This window comes from Pseudophryne corroboree, chromosome 3 (assembly GCF_028390025.1).
Source record: "Pseudophryne corroboree isolate aPseCor3 chromosome 3, aPseCor3.hap2, whole genome shotgun sequence".
Classification (NCBI taxonomy): Eukaryota; Metazoa; Chordata; class Amphibia; order Anura; family Myobatrachidae; genus Pseudophryne; species Pseudophryne corroboree.
The window spans coordinates 293,940,289-293,960,522 of record NC_086446.1 but is presented as its reverse complement, the minus strand read 5'-3'; the positions used below and the strand labels follow the sequence as shown (position 1 = coordinate 293,960,522).

Below are 20,234 nucleotides of genomic sequence, written 5' to 3'. Positions count from 1 at the left end.
GCATCGAGGGACTTAGGGGAGAGAATTTCAACTCACCTGCGTGCAGGATGGATTGGATTCTTAGGCTACTGGACACCATTAGCTCCAGAGGGAGTCGGAACACAGGTCTCACCCTGGGGTTCGTCCCGGAGCAGCGCCGCCGACCCCCCTTGCAGATGCCGAAGTTGAAGAGGTCCAGAGGTCCAGAAACAGGCGGCAGAAGACTTTCAGTCTTCATAAGGTAGCGCACAGCACTGCAGCTGTGCGCCATTGTTGTCAGCACACTTCATACCAGCGGTCACTGAGGGTGCAGGGCGCTGGGGGGGGGGCGCTCTGGGCAGCAATGTATTATACCTTTTATGGCTAAAATACATCACATATAGCCCTTGAGGCTATATGGATGTATTTAACCCCTGCCAGATCTCACAAACTCCGGGAGAAGAGCCCTCCGTTTTAGGGGGCGGGGCCTATTCTCCTCAGCACACGGCGCCATTTTCCTGCTCAGCTCTGCTGTGAGGAAGGCTCCCAGGCTCTCCCCTGCACTGCACTACAGAAACAGGGTTAAAACAGAGAGGGGGGGCACTTATTTGGCGATATGATTACATATGTGAAAATGCTATAAGGGAAAACACTTGTATAAGGGGTTGTCCCTGTATAATTATAGCGTTTTTGGTGTGTGCTGGCAAACTCTCCCTCTGTCTCCCCAAAGGGCTAGTGGGGTCCTGTCCTCTATCAGAGCATTCCCTGTGTGTGTGCTGTGTGTCGGTACGTGTGTGTCGACATGTAGGAGGACTTCTGGTGAGGAGGCGGAGCAAATTGCCTGTATGGGTGATGTCACTCTCTAGGGAGTCGACACCGGAATGGATGGCTTATTTAGGAATTACGTGATAATGTCAACACGATGCAAGGTCGGTTGACGACATGAGACGGCCGGCAAACAAATTAGTACCTGTCCAGGCGTCTCAGACACCGTCAGGGGCTTGTAAAAACGCCCATTTACCTCAGTTGGTCGACACAGACACGGACACTGACTTCAGTGTCGACGGTGAAGAAACAAACGTATTTTCCTTTAGGGCCACACGTTACATGTTAAGGGCAATGAAGGAGGTGTTACATATTTCTGATACTACAAGTACCACAAATAAGGGTATTATGTAGGGTGGGAATAATCTACTTGTAGTTTTTCCTGAATCAGATAAATTAAAGTGTGTGATGATACGTGGGTTTCCTCCGATAGAAAATTATTGGAGGTATACCTTTTCCCGCCAGAAGTGAGGGCGAGTTGGGAAACACACCTTAGGGTGGATAAGGCGCTCACACGCTTATAAAAACAAGTGGCGTTACCGTCTCCAGATACGGCCGCCCTCAAGGAGCCAGCTGATAGGAAGCTGAAAAATATCCTAAGAAGTATATACACACATACTGGTGTTATACTACGACCAGCAATCGCCTCAGCCTGGATGGGCAGCGCTGGGGGGGCTTGGTCGGATTTCCTGACTGAAAATATTGATACCCTTGACAGGAACAATATTTTATTGACTATAGAACATTTTAAGGATGCATTTCTATATATGCGAGATGCGCAGAGGGATATTTGCATTCTGGCATCAAGAGTAGATGTGATGTCCATATCTGCCAGACGATGTTTATAGACACGACAGTGGTCAGGTGATGCAGATTCCAGACGGCACATGGAAGTATTGCCGTATAAAGGGGCGGTCCATCGGACCTGGTGGCCATGGCAACAGCTGGAAAAGCCACTTTTGTTACCCCAAGTCACATCTCAGCAGAAAAGGACACAGTCTTTTCAGTCTCAGTCCTTTCGTACCCATAAAGGCAGGCGGGCAAAAGGCCAGTCATATCTGCCCAGGGTTAGAGGAAAGGGAAGAAGACTGCAGCAGGCAGCCATTCCCAGGAACAGAAGTCCTCCACAGCTTCTGCCAAGTCCGCAGCATGACGCTGGGGCCATACAAGCGGACTCAGGTGCGGTGGGGGGTCATCTCAAGAGTTTCAGCACGCAGTGGGCTCACTCGCAAGTGGACTCCTGGATCCTACACGTAGTATCCCAGGTGTACATTGGAAATTCGAGACGTCTTCCCCTCACAAGTTCCTGAAGTCTGCTTTACCAACGTCTCCCTCCGACAGGGAGGCAGTATTGGAAAAAAATTCACAGGCTGTATTCCCAGCATGTGATAATCAAAGTACCCCTCCTACAACAAGGGAAGGGGTATTATTCCACACTATTTTGTGGTACTGAAGCCAACCGGCTCGGTGAGATCTAAAAGATTTGAACAATTACATACAAGGGTTCAAATCAAGATGGAGTCACTCAGAGCAGTGATAGCGAACCAGGACGATATGGTGTCACTGGATATCAGGGACGCTTACCTACAAGTCCAAATTTTGCCCTTCTCACCAAGGGTATCTCAGGTTCGTGGTACAGAACTGTCACTATCAGTTCAGACGCTGCCGTTTGGATTGTCCACGGCACCCTGGGTCTTTACCAAGGTAATGGCCGAAATGATGATTCTTCCTAAAAGAAATATGGACGCTTTCCTGATAAGGGCAAGGTCCAGAGAACAGTTGGCGGTCGGAGTAGCACTATCTCAAGTAGTTCTACGACAGCACGAGTGGATTCTAAATATTCCAAAATCGCAGCTTTTTCCGACGACACGTCTAATGTTCCTAGGGATGATTCTGGACACAGTCCAGAAAAGGATGTTTTCTCCCGGAGAAGAAAGCCAGGGAGTTATCCGAGCTAGTCAGGAACCTCCTAAAACCAGGAAAAGTATCAGTGCATCATTGCACAAAGGGTCCTGTGAAATATGGTGGTTTCTTACAAAACGATCCCATTCGGTAGATTTCACGCAAGAACCTTTCAGTGGGATCTGCTGGGAAAATGGTCCGGATCGCATCTTCAGATGCATCAGCGGATAACCCTGTCTCCAAGGACAAGGGTGTTTCTTCTGCGGTGGCTGCAGAGTGCTCATCTATGAAAGGGCCGCAGATTCGGCATTCAGGACTGGGTCCTGGTGACCACGGATGCCAGCCTGAGTGGCTGGGGAGCAGTCACACAAGGAAAAAATTTCCAGGGAGTGTGATCAAGTCTGGAGACTTCTCTCCACATAAATATACTGGAGCTAAGGGCAATTTACAAGGCTCTAAGCTTAGCAAGACCTCTGCTTCAAGGTCAGCCGGTATTGATCCAGTGGGACAACATCACGGCAGTCGCCCACGAAAAAGGGCGGCACAAGAAGCAGGAGGAAAATGGCAGAAACTGCAAGGATTCTTCGCTGGGCGAAAAATCATGTGATAACACTCTCAGCAGTGTTAATTCCGGGAGTGGAAAACTGGGAAGCAGACTTCCTCAGCATAACCTCCACCCGGGAGAGTGGGGACTTCAGCGGGAAGTCTTCCACATGATTGTAAACCGTTGGGAAAAACCAAAGGTGGACATGATGGCGTCCCGCCTGAACAAGATATTGCGCCAGGTCAAGGGACCCTCAGGCAATAGCGGTGGACGCTCTGGTAACACTGTGGGTGTACCAGTCATGGTATGTGTTCCCTCCTATGCATCTCGTACCAAAAGTACTGAGAATCATAAGAAGGAGATGAGTAAGAACGATACTCGTGGTTCCGGATGGGTCAAGAAGGACTTGGTACCCGGAATTTCAAGAGATTCTCACGGAAGAACCGTGGCCTCTACCTTTAAGAAAGGACCTGCTCCAGCAGGGGCTTTGTCTGTTCCAAGACTTACCACGGCTGCGTTTGACGGCTTGGCAGTTGAACGCCGGATCCTGAAAGGGCATTCCAGATGAAGTCATCCCTACCCTGGTCGAAGCCAGGAAGGATGTAACCGCAAAACATTTTCACCGCAATTGGCGAAAATATGTTGCGTGGTGTGAGGCCAAGAAGGTCCCTACAGAGGAATTCCAACTGGGTCGTTTCCTACATTTCCTGAAAACAGGACTGTCTATGGGCCTAAAATTAGGGTCCATTAAGGTTCAAATTTTGACCCTGTCGAATTTCTTCCAGAAGAACTGGCTTCAGTGCCTGAAGTTCAGACGTTTGTAAAAGGGGTACTGCATATACAGCCTCCTTTTGTGCCCCCAGTGGCACCTTGGGATCTCAATGTTGTTTGAGTTTCCTAAAGTCACATTGGTTTGATCCACTCACCACTGTGGACTTAAAATATTTCACATGGAAGGTGAAGATTCTATTAGCCCTGGCTTCAGCCAGGCGTGTGTCAGAATGGGCGGCTTTATCATATAAAAGCCCTTACTTAATTTTTCATTCTGACAGGGCAGAATTGAGGACTCGTCCTCAATTTCTCCTTAAGGTGTTTTCTGTTTTTCACATGAACAAACCTATTGTGGTACCTGCGGCTACTAGGGACTTGGAGGACTCCAAGTTACTTGACGTTGTCAGGGCCCTGAAAATATATGTTTCCAGGACGACTGGAGTCAGAAAATCTGACTCGCTGTTTAGCCTGTATGCACCCAACAAGATGGGTGCTCCTGCTTCTAAACAGCGATTGCTCGCTGGATTTGTAGTACAATTCAGCTTGCACATTCTGTGGCAGGCCTGCCACAGACAAAATCAGAAAAAGCCCATTCCACAAGGAAGTGGGCTCATCTTGGGCGACTGCCTGAGGGGTCTCGGCTTTACAACTTTGCTGAGCATTTACTTGGTCAGGGGCAAACACGTTTGCTAAATTCTACAAATTTGATACTCTGGCTGAGGAGGACATGGAGTCTCTCATTCGGTGCTGCAGGGTCATCCGCACTCTCCCGCCCGTTTGGGAGCTTTGGTATAATCCCCATGGTCCTGACGGAGTCCCCAGCATCCACTTAGGACGTTAGAGAAAATAAGAATTTACTTACCGATAATTCTATTTCTCGTAGTCCGTAGTGGATGCTGGGCGCCCATCCCAAGTGCGGATTGTCTGCAATACTTGTACATAGTTATTGTTACAAAAAAATCGGGTTGTTATTGTTGTGAGCCGTCTGTTCAGAGGCTCCTACGTTTTGTCATACTGTTAACTGGGTTCAGATCACAAGTTGTACGGTGTGATTGGTGTGGCTGGTATGAGTCTTACCCGGGATTCAAGATCCTTCCTTATTGTGTACGCTCGTCCGGGCACAGTATCCTAACTGAGGCTTGGAGGAGGGTCATAGGGGGAGGAGCCAGTGCACACCACCTGATCCTAAAGCTTTATTTTTGTGCCCTGTCTCCTGCGGAGCCGCTAATCCCCATGGTCCTGACGGAGTGCCCAGCATCCACTACGGACTACGAGAAATAGAATTATCGGTAAGTAAATTCTTATTTTTACTAAAAATCGCGGGACAGAAGCCCGCCGCTGAGGGGGCAGGGCCTACTTCCTCAGCACTCACCAGCGCCATTTTCCTTCCACAGCTCCGCTGAGAGGAAGCTCCCCAGGCTCTCCCCTGCAGAATCACGGTAGAAGGGTAAAAAAGAGAGGGGGGGCACATGAATTTAGGCGCATAAATCATAATACAGCAGCTACTGGGTAAACACTAAGTTACTGTGTAATCCCTGGGTTATATAGCGCTGGGGTGTGTGCTGGCAGACTCTCTCTCTGTCTCTCCAAAAGGCCTTGTGGGGTTCCTGTCCTCATTTAGAGCTTCCCCTGTGTGTGTGGTGTGTCGGTACGCGTGTGTCGACATGTTTGACGAAGAGGGCTATGTGGAGGCGGAGCAAGTGCAGTTGACTGACGTGTCGCCGCCGACGGTGCAGACACCTGATTGGATGGATATGTGGAAGGTGTTAAATGATAATGTAAACTCCTTACATAAAAGGTTGGATAAAGCTGATACCTCGGGCCAGTCAGGGTCTCAACCCATGCCTGATCCTACAGCGCAGAGGCCCTCAGGGTCTCAAAAGCGCCCACTATCCAAAATGGTTGACACAGATGTCGACACGGATTCTGACTCCAGTGTCGATGACGATGATGCAAGATTGCAACCAAAAATGACAAAAGCTATACGTTACATGATTATAGCGATGAAGGATATTTTACACATATCAGAGGTGAACCCTGTCCCTGACAAGAGGGTTTATATGTATGGGGAGAAAAAGCAAGAGGTGACTTTTCCCCCTTCACATGAGTTAAATGAATTATGTGAAAGAGCGTGGGATTCCCCAGATAAGAAAGTCCTGATTTCCAAAAGGTTACTTATGGCGTACCCTTTCCCGCCAGAGGACAGGGTGCGCTGGGAATCCTCCCCTAGGGTAGATAAAGCTCTCACACGCTTATCTAAGAAGGTGGCCCTGCCGTCGCAGGATACGGCCACCCTAAAGGATCCTGCAGATAGAAAGCAGGAAAGTATCCTGAAATCTGTTTATACACATTCAGGGACTCTACTGAGGCCGGCAATTGCGTCGGCGTGGATGTGTAGTGCTGTAGCAGCGTGGACAGATAATCTGTCTGAGGAAATGGATACCTTAGACAGGGATACCATTATGCTGACAATGGGGCATATAAAAGACACTGTCCTATATATGAGGGATGCCCAGAGGGACATTTGCCTACTGGGCTCTAGAATTAATGCAATGTCAATTTCTGCCAGGAGGGTCCTGTGGACTCGGCAGTGGACAGGTGATGCCGACTCCAGAAAACACATGGAGGTGTTACCTTACAAGGGTGAGGAATTGTTTGGGGACGGTCTCTCGGACCTGGTTTCCACAGCTACTGCTGGGAAGTCAAACTTTTTGCAATATATTCCCTCACAACCGAAGAAAGCACCGTATTACCAAATGCAGTCCTTTCGCGCACAAAGAAACAAGAAGGTCAGAGGTGCCTCCTTTCTTGCTAGAGGCAGGGGCAGAGGAAAAAAACTGCACCTTACAGCTAGTTCCCAGGAACAGAAGTCCTCCCCGGCTTCCACTAAATCCACCGCATGACGCTGGGGCTCCACGAGTGGAGCCAGGAGCGGTGGGGGCGCATCTCCGACATTTCAGCCACCAGTGTGTTCGCTCACAGGTGGATCCCTGGGCTATACAGATTGTGTCTCAGGGATACAAGCTGGAATTCGAGGTGATGCCCTCTCAACGTTACCTAAAATCGGCCCTGCCAGCTTCCTCCATAGAAAAGGAAGTAGTGGTAGCGGCAATTCACAAGCTATTTCTCCAGCAGGTGGTGGTAAAGGTTCCCCTTCCTCAACAGGGGAAGGGATACTATTCCACAATGTTTGTGGTACCGAAACCGGACGGTTCGGTCCGACCTATATTAAATTTAAAGTCCCTGAACATTTATCTGAAAAGATTCAAGTTCAAAATGGAATCGCTCAGAGCGGTCATTGCAAGCCTGGAAGAGGGGGATTTTATGGTGTCTCTGGACATCAAGGATGCTTACTTGCATGTCCCCATTTATCCGCCTCATCAGGAGTACCTCAGATTTGTGGTACAGGACTGTCATTACCAATTCCAGACGTTGCCGTTTGGTCTGTCCACGGCACCGAGAATATTTACCAAGGTAATGGCAGAAATGATGGTGATCCTGGGAAAGCAAGGAGTCACAGTTATCCCATACTTGGACGATCTCCTCATAAAGGCGAGATCGAGGGAGCAGTTGCAGATCAGCGTAGCGCACTCACAGGAAGTGTTGCAACAGCATGGATGGATTCTGAATATCCCAAAGTCGCAGCTGATTCCTACGATGCGTCTGCCCTTTCTGGGTATGATTCTGGACACAGACCAGAAGAAGGTGTTTCTCCCGACGGAGAAGGCTCAAGAGCTTGTGACTCTAGTCAGAGACCTCTTAAAACCGAAACAGGTGTCGGTGCATCACTGTACGCGAGTCCTGGGAAAGATGATAGCATCGTACGAAGCCATTCCCTTCGGCAGGTTCCATGCGAGGATCTTTCAATGGGATCTGTTGGACAAATGGTCCGGATCGCATCTTCAGATGCATCGGCTGATCACCCTGTCCCCCAGGGCCAGGGTGTCTCTTCTGTGGTGGCTACAGAGTGCTCACCTTCTTGAGGGCCGCAGATTCGGCATACAGGACTGGGTCCTGGTGACCACGGATGCGAGCCTCCGAGGGTGGGGGGCAGTCACTCAGGGAAGAAACTTCCAAGGGTTGTGGTCAAGTCAGGAAACTTGTCTGCACATAAATATCCTGGAACTAAGGGCCATATTCAACGCCCTGAGTCAAGCGGAGCCCCTGCTTCGCAACCAACCGGTGCTGATTCAGTCAGACAACATCACCGCGGTGGCTCATGTAAACTGCCAGGGCGGCACAAGAAGCAGAGTCGCGATGGCGGAAGCCACCAGGATTCTTCGGTGGGCGGAGAATCACGTACAAGCACTGTCAGCAGTGTTCATTCCGGGAGTGGACAACTGGGAAGCAGACTTCCTCAGCAGACACGACCTCCACCCGGGAGAGTGGGGACTTCATCAAGAAGTCTTCATTCAGATTACAAATCGATGGGAACTGCCACAGGTAGACATGATGGCGTCCCATCTCAACAAAAAGCTGCAACGGTATTGCGCCAGGTCAAGAGACCCTCAGGCGATAGCTGTGGACGCCCTGGTAACACCGTGGGTGTTCCAGTCGGTCTATGTGTTCCCTCCTCTTCCTCTCATACCCAAGGTACTGAGAATCGTAAGAAGAAGAAGAGGAGTGAGAACAATACTCATTGTTCTGGATTGGCCAAGAAGACCTTGGTACCCGGAATTGCAAGAAATGCTCACAGAGGACCCGTGGCCTCTGCCTCTCAGACAGGACCTGTTGCGACAGGGGCCCTGCCTGTTCCAAGACTTACCGCGGCTGCGTTTGACGGCATGGCGGTTGAACGCCGGATCCTAGCGGAAAAAGGCATTCCAGAGGAAGTTATTCCTACGCTGATGAAGGCTAGGAAGGACGTGACAGCAAAGCATTATCACCGCATATGGCGGAAATATGTTGCTTGGTGTGAGGCCAGGAAGGCCCCTACAGAGGAATTCCAGCTGGGCAGGTTTCTGCACTTTCTACAGTCTGGAGTGACTATGGGCTTGAAGTTGGGATCCATAAAGGTCCAGATTTCGGCCCTATCCATTTTCTTTCAAAAGGAACTGGCGTCTCTTCCTGAAGTTCAGACGTTTGTTAAGGGAGTGCTGCATATTCAGCCCCCTTTTGTGCCACCAGTAGCACCTTGGGATCTCAACGTGGTGTTGGGTTTCCTAAAATCCCACTGGTTTGAACCACTTAAGACCGTGGAGCTAAAGTATCTCACGTGGAAGGTGGTCATGCTATTGGCATTAGCTTCGGCTAGGCGTGTGTCAGAATTGGCGGCTTTGTCATGTAAAAGCCCCTATCTGGTTTTTCATATGGACAGGGCAGAATTGCGGACTCGTCCTCAATTTCTGCCAAAGGTGGTGTCATCTTTTCATTTGAACCAACCTATTGTAGTGCCTGCGGCTACTCGTGACTTGGAGGATTCCAGGTTACTAGATGTAGTCAGGGCTTTGAAGATTTATGTAGCCCGAACGGCTGGAGTCCGGAAAACTGACTCGCTGTTTATCCTATATACCCCCAACAAGTTTGGTGCTCCTGCTTCAAAGCAAACCGTTGCCCGCTGGATCTGTAACACGATTCAGCAGGCTCATTCTGCGTCCGGATTGCCGCATCCAAAATCAGTGAAAGCCTACTCCATTATGAAGGTGGGCTCTTCTTGGGCGGCTGCCCGAGGGGTCTCGGCATTACAGCTTTGCCGAGCTGCTACTTGGTCGGGTTCAAACACATTTGCAAAATTCTACAAGTTTGATACCCTGGCTGAGGAGGACCTTGAGTTTGCCCATTCGGTGCTACAGAGTCATCCGCACTCTCCCGCCCGTTTGGGAGCTTTGGTATAATCCCCATGGTCCTTACGGAGTCCCCAGCATCCACTAGGACGTCCGAAAATAAGATTTTACTTACCGGTAAATCTATTTCTCGTAGTCCGTAGTGGATGCTGGGCGCCCGTCCCAAGTGCGGACTTTCTGCAATACGTGTACATAGTTATTGCTTAATAATGGGTTATGTTATGTTGGCATCCATTGTTGATGCCCTGTTGTTGTTCATACTGTTGACTGGATAAGTGTATCACAAGTTATACGGTGTGATTGGTGTGGCTGGTATGAGTCTTACCCGAGATTCCAAAATCCTTTCCTTATAATGTCTGCTCTTCCGGGCACAGTTTCCTTAACTGAGGTCTGGAGGAGGGGCATAGAGGGAGGAGCCAGTGCACACCAGATAGTACTAAATCTTTCTTTAGAGTGCCCAGTCTCCTGCGGAGCCCGCTATTCCCCATGGTCCTTACGGAGTCCCCAGCATCCACTACGGACTACGAGAAATAGATTTACCGGTAAGTAAAATCTTATTTTTTTCTGAATTTCTCAATAAGATACTTTTCACCTAGGGGTGCCTTCGAATAAATACTGATACTCTAGGGCACAGTGATTCAAAAAAGTTTGGCAACTACTGGTGTAAGTTATGGATATTATTCTTTTCCATCTAATTTATCACAGTGATGATTTTTCTTTTTCATGTTGCATTACAAGCTTTAAATATTTCCATAACATAATCCACAGAATAACTCAGTCCATCTTCACAGTTTAAGAAACTGGCGGTGGCATAGCTCAACACTCAAATAAGTTTTGTTTAAATTAGAAATTTTAAGAAGAATATTTTTCTGACTTGTAGAGGGAAGGAAAATGTTGCTTGTAGACCTTGTTTGTAAAATGTCCTTATGTTTTTTCAGAAACGTTATTTTGTTGATCACCGCAAAGTCCGCATAGTGGGAGGAGCTGGTGGAAATGGCGCCTGCTGTTTCCTCAGTGAACCACGGAAGGAGTTTGGAGGACCAGATGGGGGAGATGGTGGAAATGGAGGCAGTGTGATTTTCAAAGGTAGTGGAACTTGGGAACAGAGGATTAATTTGCTGGAACTCGAAGCGGTGGGAAGCGTGACCAGGGCGGATTGGGAATGAAAATTGTCCCTGAAAAATTTGTGGACGTGGTCTCACATATGCAGCACCATGCGTGTAAGGGATGGCGTATGACCATGGCAATAGCATCACCACCCCTCCCCCAAGACTTGCCAGAGAGTCGGCATGTCTAGCATCAAGGGGGAAGATGAAAGGAAATAACATGAAACATTAGGGGCACATTATATTATGTACTTTTAGAGTTATGGGAACTATATAATTCTTTAGAAAAATATATTTTCTCTAACGTCCAAGTGGATGCTGGGGACTCCGTAAGGACCATGGGGAATAGACGGGCTCTGCAGGAGACAGGGCACTTTAAGAAAGAATTAGGACTACTGGTGTGCACTGGCTCCTCCCTCTATGCCCCTCCTCCAGACCTCAGTTAGAATCTGTGCCCGGACAGAGCTGGGTGCACTTTAGTGAGCTCTCCTGAGCTTGCTAATAAGAAAGTATTTTGTTAGGATTTTTTATTTTCAGAGATCTGCTGGCAACAGGCTCTCTGCTACGTGGGACTGAGGGGAGAGAAGCAGACCTACTAACTGCGGATAAGTCGTGCTTCTTAGGCTACTGGACACCATTAGCTCCAGAGGGATCGAACACAGGAATGCACCCTTGGTCTTTCGATCCCGGAGCCGCGCCGCCGCCCCCCTCGCAGAGCCAGAAGCCGGCGTGTGAAGCAAGAAGACGTCAAAAGTGGCGGCAGAAGACTCCAGTCTTCATATGAGGTAGCGCACAGCACTGCAGCTGTACGCCATTGCTCCCACATCAAACCCACACACTCCGGTCACTGTAGGGCGCAGGGGGGGGCGCCCTGGGCAGCAATTAAGTACCTCTTGGCATAATAGAGCATATATACAGTTGGGCACTGTATATATGCTTGAGCCCCCGCCATTATTTTACACAAAATCGCGGGACAGAAGCCTGCCGCTGAGGGGGCGGGGCTTCTTCCTCAGCAGTCACCAGCGCCATTTTCTCTCCACAGCTCCGCTGAGAGGAAGCTCCCCAGGCTCTCCCCTGCAGATTCACGGTAGAAAGAGGGTAAAAAGAGAGGGGGGGCACATAAATTTAGCGCAATATCAGTATATACAGCAGCTACTGGGTAAACACTAAGTTACTGTGTAATTCCTGGATCATATAGCGCTGGGGTGTGTGCTGGCATACTCTCTCTCTGTCTCTCCAAAAGGCCTTGTGGGGGTTCTGTCCTCAAATAGAGCATCCCCTGTGTGTGTGGTGTGTCGGTACGCTTGTGTCGACATGTTTGACGAGGAAGGCTATGTGGAAGCAGAGCAGGTGCAGATGAATGTGGTGTCTCCGCCGACGGCGCCGACACCTGATTGGATGGATATGTGGAAGGTGTTAAACGATAATGTAAACTCTTTGCATAAAAGGTTGGATAAAGCTGATGCCTTGGGACAGTCAGGGTCCCAACCCATGCCTGATCCTACAGCGCAGAGGCCGTCAGGGTCTCAGAAGCGCCCACTATCCCAAATTGTTGACACAGATATCGACACGGATTCTGACTCCAGTGTCGATGGCGATAATGCAAAGTTGCAGCCTAAAATGGCTAAAGCCATCCGCTACATGATTATAGCAATGAAGGATGTATTGCACATCTCAGAGGAAAACCCTGTCCCTGCCAAGAGGGTTTATATGTTTGGGGAGAAAAGGCAAGAAGTGACTTTTCCCCCTTCACATGAGTTAAATGAGTTATGTGAAAAAGCTTGGGATTCTCCTGATAGGAAAATGCAGATTTCCAAACGGTTACTTATGGCGTATCCTTTGCAGCCAACGGACAGGTTACGCTGGGAATCCTCCCCTAGGGTAGACAAAGCTTTGACACGCTTATCTAAGAAGGTAGCCCTGCCATCACAGGATACGGCCACCCTAAAAGATCCTGCGGATAGAAAGCAGGAAGGTATCCTGAAGTCCGTTTATACACATTCAGGTACCCTACTAAGGCCGGCAATTGCGTCGGCCTGGATGTGTAGTGCTGTAGCAGCATAGACAGATACTCTGTCTGAGGAGCTTGATACCTTGGACAAGGATACTATATTGCTGACCCTGGGGCATATAAAAGACGCTGTCCTATACATGAGGGATGCCCAGAGAGACATTTGCCTACTGGGCTCTAGAATAAATGCAATGTCAATGTCTGCCAGAAGGGTCCTGTGGACTCGGCAATGGACAGGTGATGCCGACTCAAAAAAGCACATGGAGGTTTTACCTTATAAGGGTGAGGAATTGTTTGGGGACGGTCTCTCGGACCTAGTTTCCACAGCTACGGCTGGGAAGTCAAATTTTTTGCCATATATTCCCTCACAACCTAAGAAAGCACCGTATTACCAAATGCAGTCCTTTCGATCACAAAGAGGAAAGAAAGTCAGAGGTGCATCCTTTCTTGCCAGAGGCAGGGGTAGAGGTAAGAAGCTGCACAATACAGCTAGTTCCCAGGAACAGAAGTCCTCCCCGGCTTCCACTAAATCCACCGCATGACGCTGGGGCTCCACAGGTGGAGCCAGGAGCGGTGGGGGCGCGTCTCCGAAATTTCAGCCACCAGTGGGTTCGCTCACGGGTGGATCCCTGGGCTATACAGATTGTGTCTCAGGGATACAAGCTGGAATTCGAAGTGATGCCCCCTCACCGTTACCTCAAATCGGCCCTGCCAGCTTCCCCCATAGAAAGGGAAGTAGTGTTAGCGGCAATTCACAAATTTTATCTCCAACAGGTGGTGGTAAAGGTTCCCCTCCCTCAACAGGGAAGGGGTTACTATTCCACAATGTTTGTGGTTCCGAAACCGGACGGTTCGGTCAGACCCATATTGAATTTAAAATCCCTGAACATTTACCTGAAAAGGTTCAAGTTCAAGATGGAATCGCTCAGGGCAGTCATTGCAAGCCTGGAAGAGGGGGATTTTATGGTGTCTCTGGACATAAAGGATGCTTACCTGCATGTCCCCATTTATCCACCTCATCAGGCGTACCTCAGATTTGTGGTACAGGACTGTCATTACCAATTCCAGACGTTGCCGTTTGGTCTGTCCACGGCACCGAGAATATTTACCAAGGTAATGGCAGAAATGATGGGGCTTCTGTGAAAGCAAGGAGTTACAATTATCCCATACTGGGACGATCTCCTCATAAAGGCGAGGTCCAGAGAGCAGTTGCTGATCAGCGTAGCACACTCTCGGGAGGTGTTACAACAGCACGGCTGGATTCTGAATATTCCAAAGTCGCAGCTGATTCCTACGACGAGTCTGCCCTTCCTGGGCATGATTTTGGACACAGACCAGAAGAAGGTGTTTCTCCCGGAGGAGAAGGCCCAGGAGCTCGTGACTCTGGTCAGAGACCTCTTAAAACCAAAACAGGTGTCGGTGCATCTATGCACGCGAGTCCTGGGAAAGATGGTGGCATCATACGAAGCCATTCCCTTCGGCAGGTTCCATGTGAGGACCTTTCAGTGGGATCTGTTGGACAAGTGGTCCGGATCGCATCTTCAGATGCATCGGCTGATCACCCTATCCCCCAGGGCCAGGGTGTCTCTTCTGTGGTGGCTGCAGAGTGCTCACCTTCTCGAGGGCTGCAGGTTCGGCATACAGGACTGGGTCTTGGTGACCACGGATGCAAGCCTCCGAGGGTGGGGGGCAGTCACTCAGGGAAGAAACTTCCAGGGGCTGTGGTCAAGTCAAGAGACTTGTCTGCACATCAATATCCTGGAACTAAGGGCCATATACAACGCCCTGAGTCAAGCGGAGCCTCTGCTTTGCAACCAACCGGTGCTGATTCAGTCAGACAACATCACCGCAGTGGCTCATGTAAACCACCAGGGCGGCACAAGAAGCAGGGTGACAATGGCAGAAGCCACCAGAATTCTTTGCTGGGCGGAGAATCACGTGCAAGCACTGTCAGCAGTGTTCATTCCGGGAGTGGACAACTGGGAAGCAGACTTCCTCAGCAGGCACGACCTCCACCCGGGAGAGTGGGGACTTCATCAAGAAGTCTTCACACAGATTACAAATCGATGGGAACTGCCACAGGTGGACATGATGGCATCCCGCCTCAACAAAAAGCTACAAAGGTATTGCGCCAGGTCAAGAGACCCTCAGGCGATAGCTGTGGACGCACTAGTGACACTGTGGGTGTTCCAGTCGGTTTATGTGTTTCCTCCTCTTCCTCTCATACACAAGGTGCTGAGAATCGTAAGAAAAAGAGGAGTGAGAACAATACTCATTGTTCCGGATTGGCCAAGAAGGGCTTGGTATCCGGAACTGCTAGAAATGCTCACAGAGGACCCATGGCCTCTGCCTCTCAGACAGGATCTGTTGCAACAGGGGCCCTGTCTGTTCCAAGACTTACCGCGGCTGCGTTTTGACGGCATGGCGGTTGAACGCCGGATCCTAGCGGAAAAAGGCATTCCGGATGAGGTTATTCCTACGCTGATAAAGGCTAGGAAGGACGTGACAGCAAAACATTATCACCGTATATGGCGAAAATATGTTGCTTGGTGTGAGGCCAGGAAGGCCCCTACAGAGGAATTCCAACTGGGCCGTTTCCTTCACTTCCTACAGGCGGAAGTGACTATGGGCTTAAAATTGGGGTCCATTAAGGTCCAGATTTCGGCCCTATCCATTTTTTTTCAAAAGGAACTGGCTTCTCTTCCTGAAGTTCAGACGTTTGTAAAGGGAGTGCTGCTTATTCAGCCCCCTTTTGTGCCACCAGTGGCACCTTGGGATCTTAACGTGGTGTTGAGTTTCCTGAAATCTCACTGGTTTGAGCCACTTAAGGCCGTGGAGTTAAAATATCTCACGTGGAAAGTGGTCATGCTATTGGCCTTAGCTTCGGCTAGGCGTGTGTCTGAATTGGCGGCTTTGTCATGTAAAAGCCCCTATCTGGTTTTCCATATGGACAGGGCAGAGTTACGGACTCGTCCGCAATTTCTGCCGAAGGTGGTGTCATCCTTTCATTTGAACCAACCTATTGTGGTGCCTGCGGCTACTCGTGACTTGGAGGATTCCAAGTTACTAGATGTAGTCAGGGCTTTGAAGATTTATGTAGCCAGAACTGCTGGAGTCAGGAAAATTGACTCGCTGTTTACCCTGTATGCATCCAACAAGCTGGGTGCTCCTGCTTCAAAGCAAACTGTTGCTTGCTGGATCTGTAACACGATTCAGCAGGCTCATTCTGCGGCTGGATTGCCGCATCCAAAATCAGTAAAAGCCCATTCCACAAGGAAGGTGGGCTCTTCTTGGGCGGCTGCCCGAGGGGTCTCGGCATTACAGCTTTGCCGAGCAGCTACTTGGTCGGGTTCAAACACCTTTGCAAAGTTCTACAAGTTTGATACCCTGGCTGAGGAGGAACTTGAGTTTGCTCATTCAGTGCTGCAGAGTCATCCGCACTCTCCCGCCCGTTTGGGTGCTTTGGTATAATCCCCATGGTCCTTACAGAGTCCCCAGCATCCACTAGGACGTTAGAGAAAATAAGATTTTACTTACCGATAAATCTATTTCTCGTAGTCCGTAGTGGATGCTGGGCGCCCGTCCCAAGTGCGGACTTCTTCTGCAATACTTGTATATAGTTATTGCTTAAATAAGGGTTATGTTATGGTTGCATCAGGTTTGTCTGATGCTCTGTTGTTGTTCATACTGTTAACTGGGTAAGTTTATCACGAGTTATACGGTGTGATTGGTGTGGCTGGTATGAGTCTTACCCTGGATTCCAAAATCCTTTCCTTGTACTGTCAGCTCTTCGGGGCACAGTTTCCTTAACTGAGGTCTGGAGGAGGGGCATAGATGGAGGAGCCAGTGCACACCAGTAGTCCTAATTCTTTCTTAAAGTGCCCTGTCTCCTGCGGAGCCCGTCTATTCCCCATGGTCCTTACGGAGTCCCCAGCATCCACTACGGACTACGAGAAATAGATTTACCGGTAAGTAAAATCTTATTTTTCCGCTTAGCCAATCACAGGCTAAGTGGCAAAGTGATATTCATATATGCAAATTATTTTTGCACTTATTCATTATGACTATAAATAGGGCCACATGTATTAAAACGAGAGCACTGTTTTACAAATCCCATGTACGTTACTCCTGTGTTAAGTGTTAATTAATGAAAATGCTGTTTATGAATTACATTGATGAAAATGCATACAATTGTAGTGTGTGGGGGTGGTTTCAACATGTGAGTATTGTTGATCGATTAATCAATAAGAAATCGTTGAGAAAAAAATGATAATTTTTTAACATATATTCATTTAATTGAGTTGAAACGTGTTCAGTGAGCCTGGGAAGAATTTATCCTCTGTTTATCTCCAGTGGATCCTTGTGTAAAGTCTTTCTCCGCTGTTAGTCCTGTGTACCAGGGAGCAGAAGGTGAGCGTGGACGTAGCAAAAATTGTTATGGAAAAAATGGAGAGACCCTCTACATTAAGGTGAGGAATTTCTGAGATGTTTGGAAGACCATGTAGGGGTGTAATTAGTGTGTCTGTGCCGTAGAAATTTCCAAGTTCGATTGTGCTTAAAAGGACCCACGCATTTTACGAAAGTTGTTTACAGAAGGCACACACAAACTTAAATATGCTAGCCACAGTAATATGGTCAGCCAAGTGATTATTTGCCAAAATAGCCCAACAGGGCTGTATGTACAAGAAACATTTTCTGTGCCTAATCAAAACTGATCAGTATAATTTTGATGGTGCTGAATGGAAAATCCACTTGGCCATTGACTGCAGTTGTGTATGTAGTAAGCTGCCAACTTTTGCATATGGGCCTCTTGTAAGTCAGAGCTTTGGACTTATTGTGAAGGTATGCTTGTTCCATAATCTTTAAAAATCAACTAAACTGATCTCCCACTAATCTGAGTTTAATACAAATTTCAAGCGCTCTGTATTTTACATTGCAATTACTAAAGTAACCTGTGAAGTGAAGGGACTTCCTTTAACATGGTGAATGGCAATGGCTCTGCATTATTGAATCTGTGGTTCTTGTGATATATTTCTAGTTGGCTTTAATTGTCTAGGTCCTCTTTCTCTGGTTGACACTTACAAAACATATTAATATTAAATTCAATAAAATTTGCCTTTGTTCTCCATGTCCCTTGCAAGCGCCCTCAAATGATGTCACTATTTATATTACACTGATGTATCTAGCTTTGAATGTTGTGCAGATTGCATGTGTTGTAAAGCACAACGGAATGTACTGCGCTATATAAGAAACTGTTAATGAATAAATAATAAATGTATTCTTTGACCTTTACTCCAAATTGTGTCCTTCCTGCCCTATTCCCAGGCTGTCACCCTGTTTATTTTATCCCTGTTGATACAGAACATGTCTTATTTGCTTAGTATAAATACTAGATGTTGATTAACTTTTTTTTGTAGTACTGTGAGGTTTTGTACTTGAAGGATATTATTTTGTCCATTCTGCATGTGATGTAATGTCCTGCTTAAAAGTCAACGTTATATAGAAATGTGTGGAGTCTACCTTCTCTCCCCAGTAAGATGGGGCATCTCAGTTCTGCTGTATTGGAGCATAATGACAGTAGTAGATTGAATTGAAGAACTATATTCATTATTTGAATGATGGCAGAAAATTGTATCTTCATGGCATAAGTTGCTGTAATGACATGTGATGTGGCATGCTAGTAATGACAAGTTGTTGGTGTACATTGTCAGGTTCCTATTGGAACACTAGTGAAAGAGGATGGAGTGGTCCTTGTGGATCTGTCCACACCAGGGGAAGAGTTTGTAGCTGCTCATGGAGGCTCCGGTGGAAAAGGAAACAGATTTTTCCTCAGCAACGAGAATAGAGCACCTATGACAGCAACACCGGGCGATCATGGGGAAGAGCGGTGCCTGCAGCTGGAACTGAAAACCATGGCACATGCTGGCATGGTGAGCACTAACATACCTCATACGTTCCTTGTTGCGGAATTACTGTCATACTGTGAACTTGTTTTATTTAAAAAAAAAATATTTATTTAAATAGGTTGCTCGCTTATATGCAGGAATCAGATTTATATGATACGGTGTGTTGCATGATAAATAACATTTTAATTATTTGTGTATATTGTCCTCCTCCACATAAAAGAATTTGCCCACCTTCTACAGCAGGGGTGGCCAACCAGTCAGAGGCAAAGAGCCATAATAGATCTGTCGAAAAGGGTAAGAGCCACTACCATGCATGCGCCAAAGGCGCGTGTGCAAAAATGGGGGCGTGGCCTAGATGTCACAAAGCCACACCCCATTTTTGTGCGCGCACCTTTCCGTATGATGTTTGTAGGAGTATGACCTTGTGTCATAACCCCGTTTTTAGTTATGTTGTACAGTGCCACATACTTCTAATGCCTCAGTACTGTGCCACATACATATAAAAATGCCAAAAAATGGGTGCCTCCACAGTGCCAGGTACACATATGCCCCTCAGTGCCAGGTACACATATGCCCCTCAGTGCCAGGTCCACATATGTCCCCACAGTGCCGGGTCCACATATGTCGCCACAGTGCCAGGTCCACATATGTCGCCACAGTGCCAGGTCCACATATGTCGCCACAGTGCCAGGTCCACATATGTCCCCACAGTGCCAGGTCCACATATGTCCCCACAGTGCCAGGTCCACATATGTCCCCACAGTGCCAGGTCCACATATGTCCCCACAGTGCCAGGTCCACATATGTCCCCACAGTGCCAGGTCCACATATGTCCCCACAGTGCCAGGTCCACAAATGCCCCACAGTGCCAGGTACACAAATGCCCCACAGTGCCAGGTACACAAATGCCCCACAGTGCCAGGAAAAAAATATGTCCCCCCAGTGCCAGATGCATATATGTCCATCCCCCACCCAGTGCCAGATACACGTCCTCACAGTGCCAGTTATGCCCCCAGTACCAGATACACGTGTCCCCACAGCAGACCCCCCTACCCCCTCAAGTGCTGGAGGAGAGCGCAGCGTGCGCCTCGTCGGCAGCGGGATCTATCTTTGGTGCTGGTCCTTGAGCCAAACAAAGCTTGCGGTCTGGCAGCCAATCAGGAGCCTTAGTTGCCGGTCCGCAAGCTCTGATTGGCTCATGGGCCGGTGCCGTTGTGTGCCACAAACAGTGTGCCGGCGCCGATACAGTGTGCACTGTGTGCCGGGCAACGGGAGGTGGGAGCCGAGCCGCATGCGGAGGATGAAAGAGCCGCATGCAGCTCCAGAGCCGCGGCTTGGCCACTGCTGTTCTACAGCCTGAAGCAGCATTTGTACACTACCACCCTCCCTACCCTCATTGGTGTGGTCACTGGCCACTCACTGCAGGAG

At 48.6% G+C, this 20,234-nt stretch overlaps 1 protein-coding gene across 3 annotated transcripts in view; it reads left to right on the top strand.

The window, feature by feature from the left end:
• MTG2 (mitochondrial ribosome associated GTPase 2) overlaps nucleotides 1-20,234 on the top strand; it is a 69,553-nt gene that overhangs the window by 9,480 nt on the left and 39,839 nt on the right. For all 3 annotated transcript variants that reach the window (XM_063959313.1, XM_063959312.1, XM_063959311.1), the window contains exons 3-5: nucleotides 10,722-10,869; nucleotides 17,254-17,369; nucleotides 18,612-18,830. In XM_063959313.1, the coding sequence (XP_063815383.1) occupies nucleotides 10,722-10,869; nucleotides 17,254-17,369; nucleotides 18,612-18,830 (483 nt within the window). The remainder of the gene's footprint in view (nucleotides 1-10,721; nucleotides 10,870-17,253; nucleotides 17,370-18,611; nucleotides 18,831-20,234) is intronic.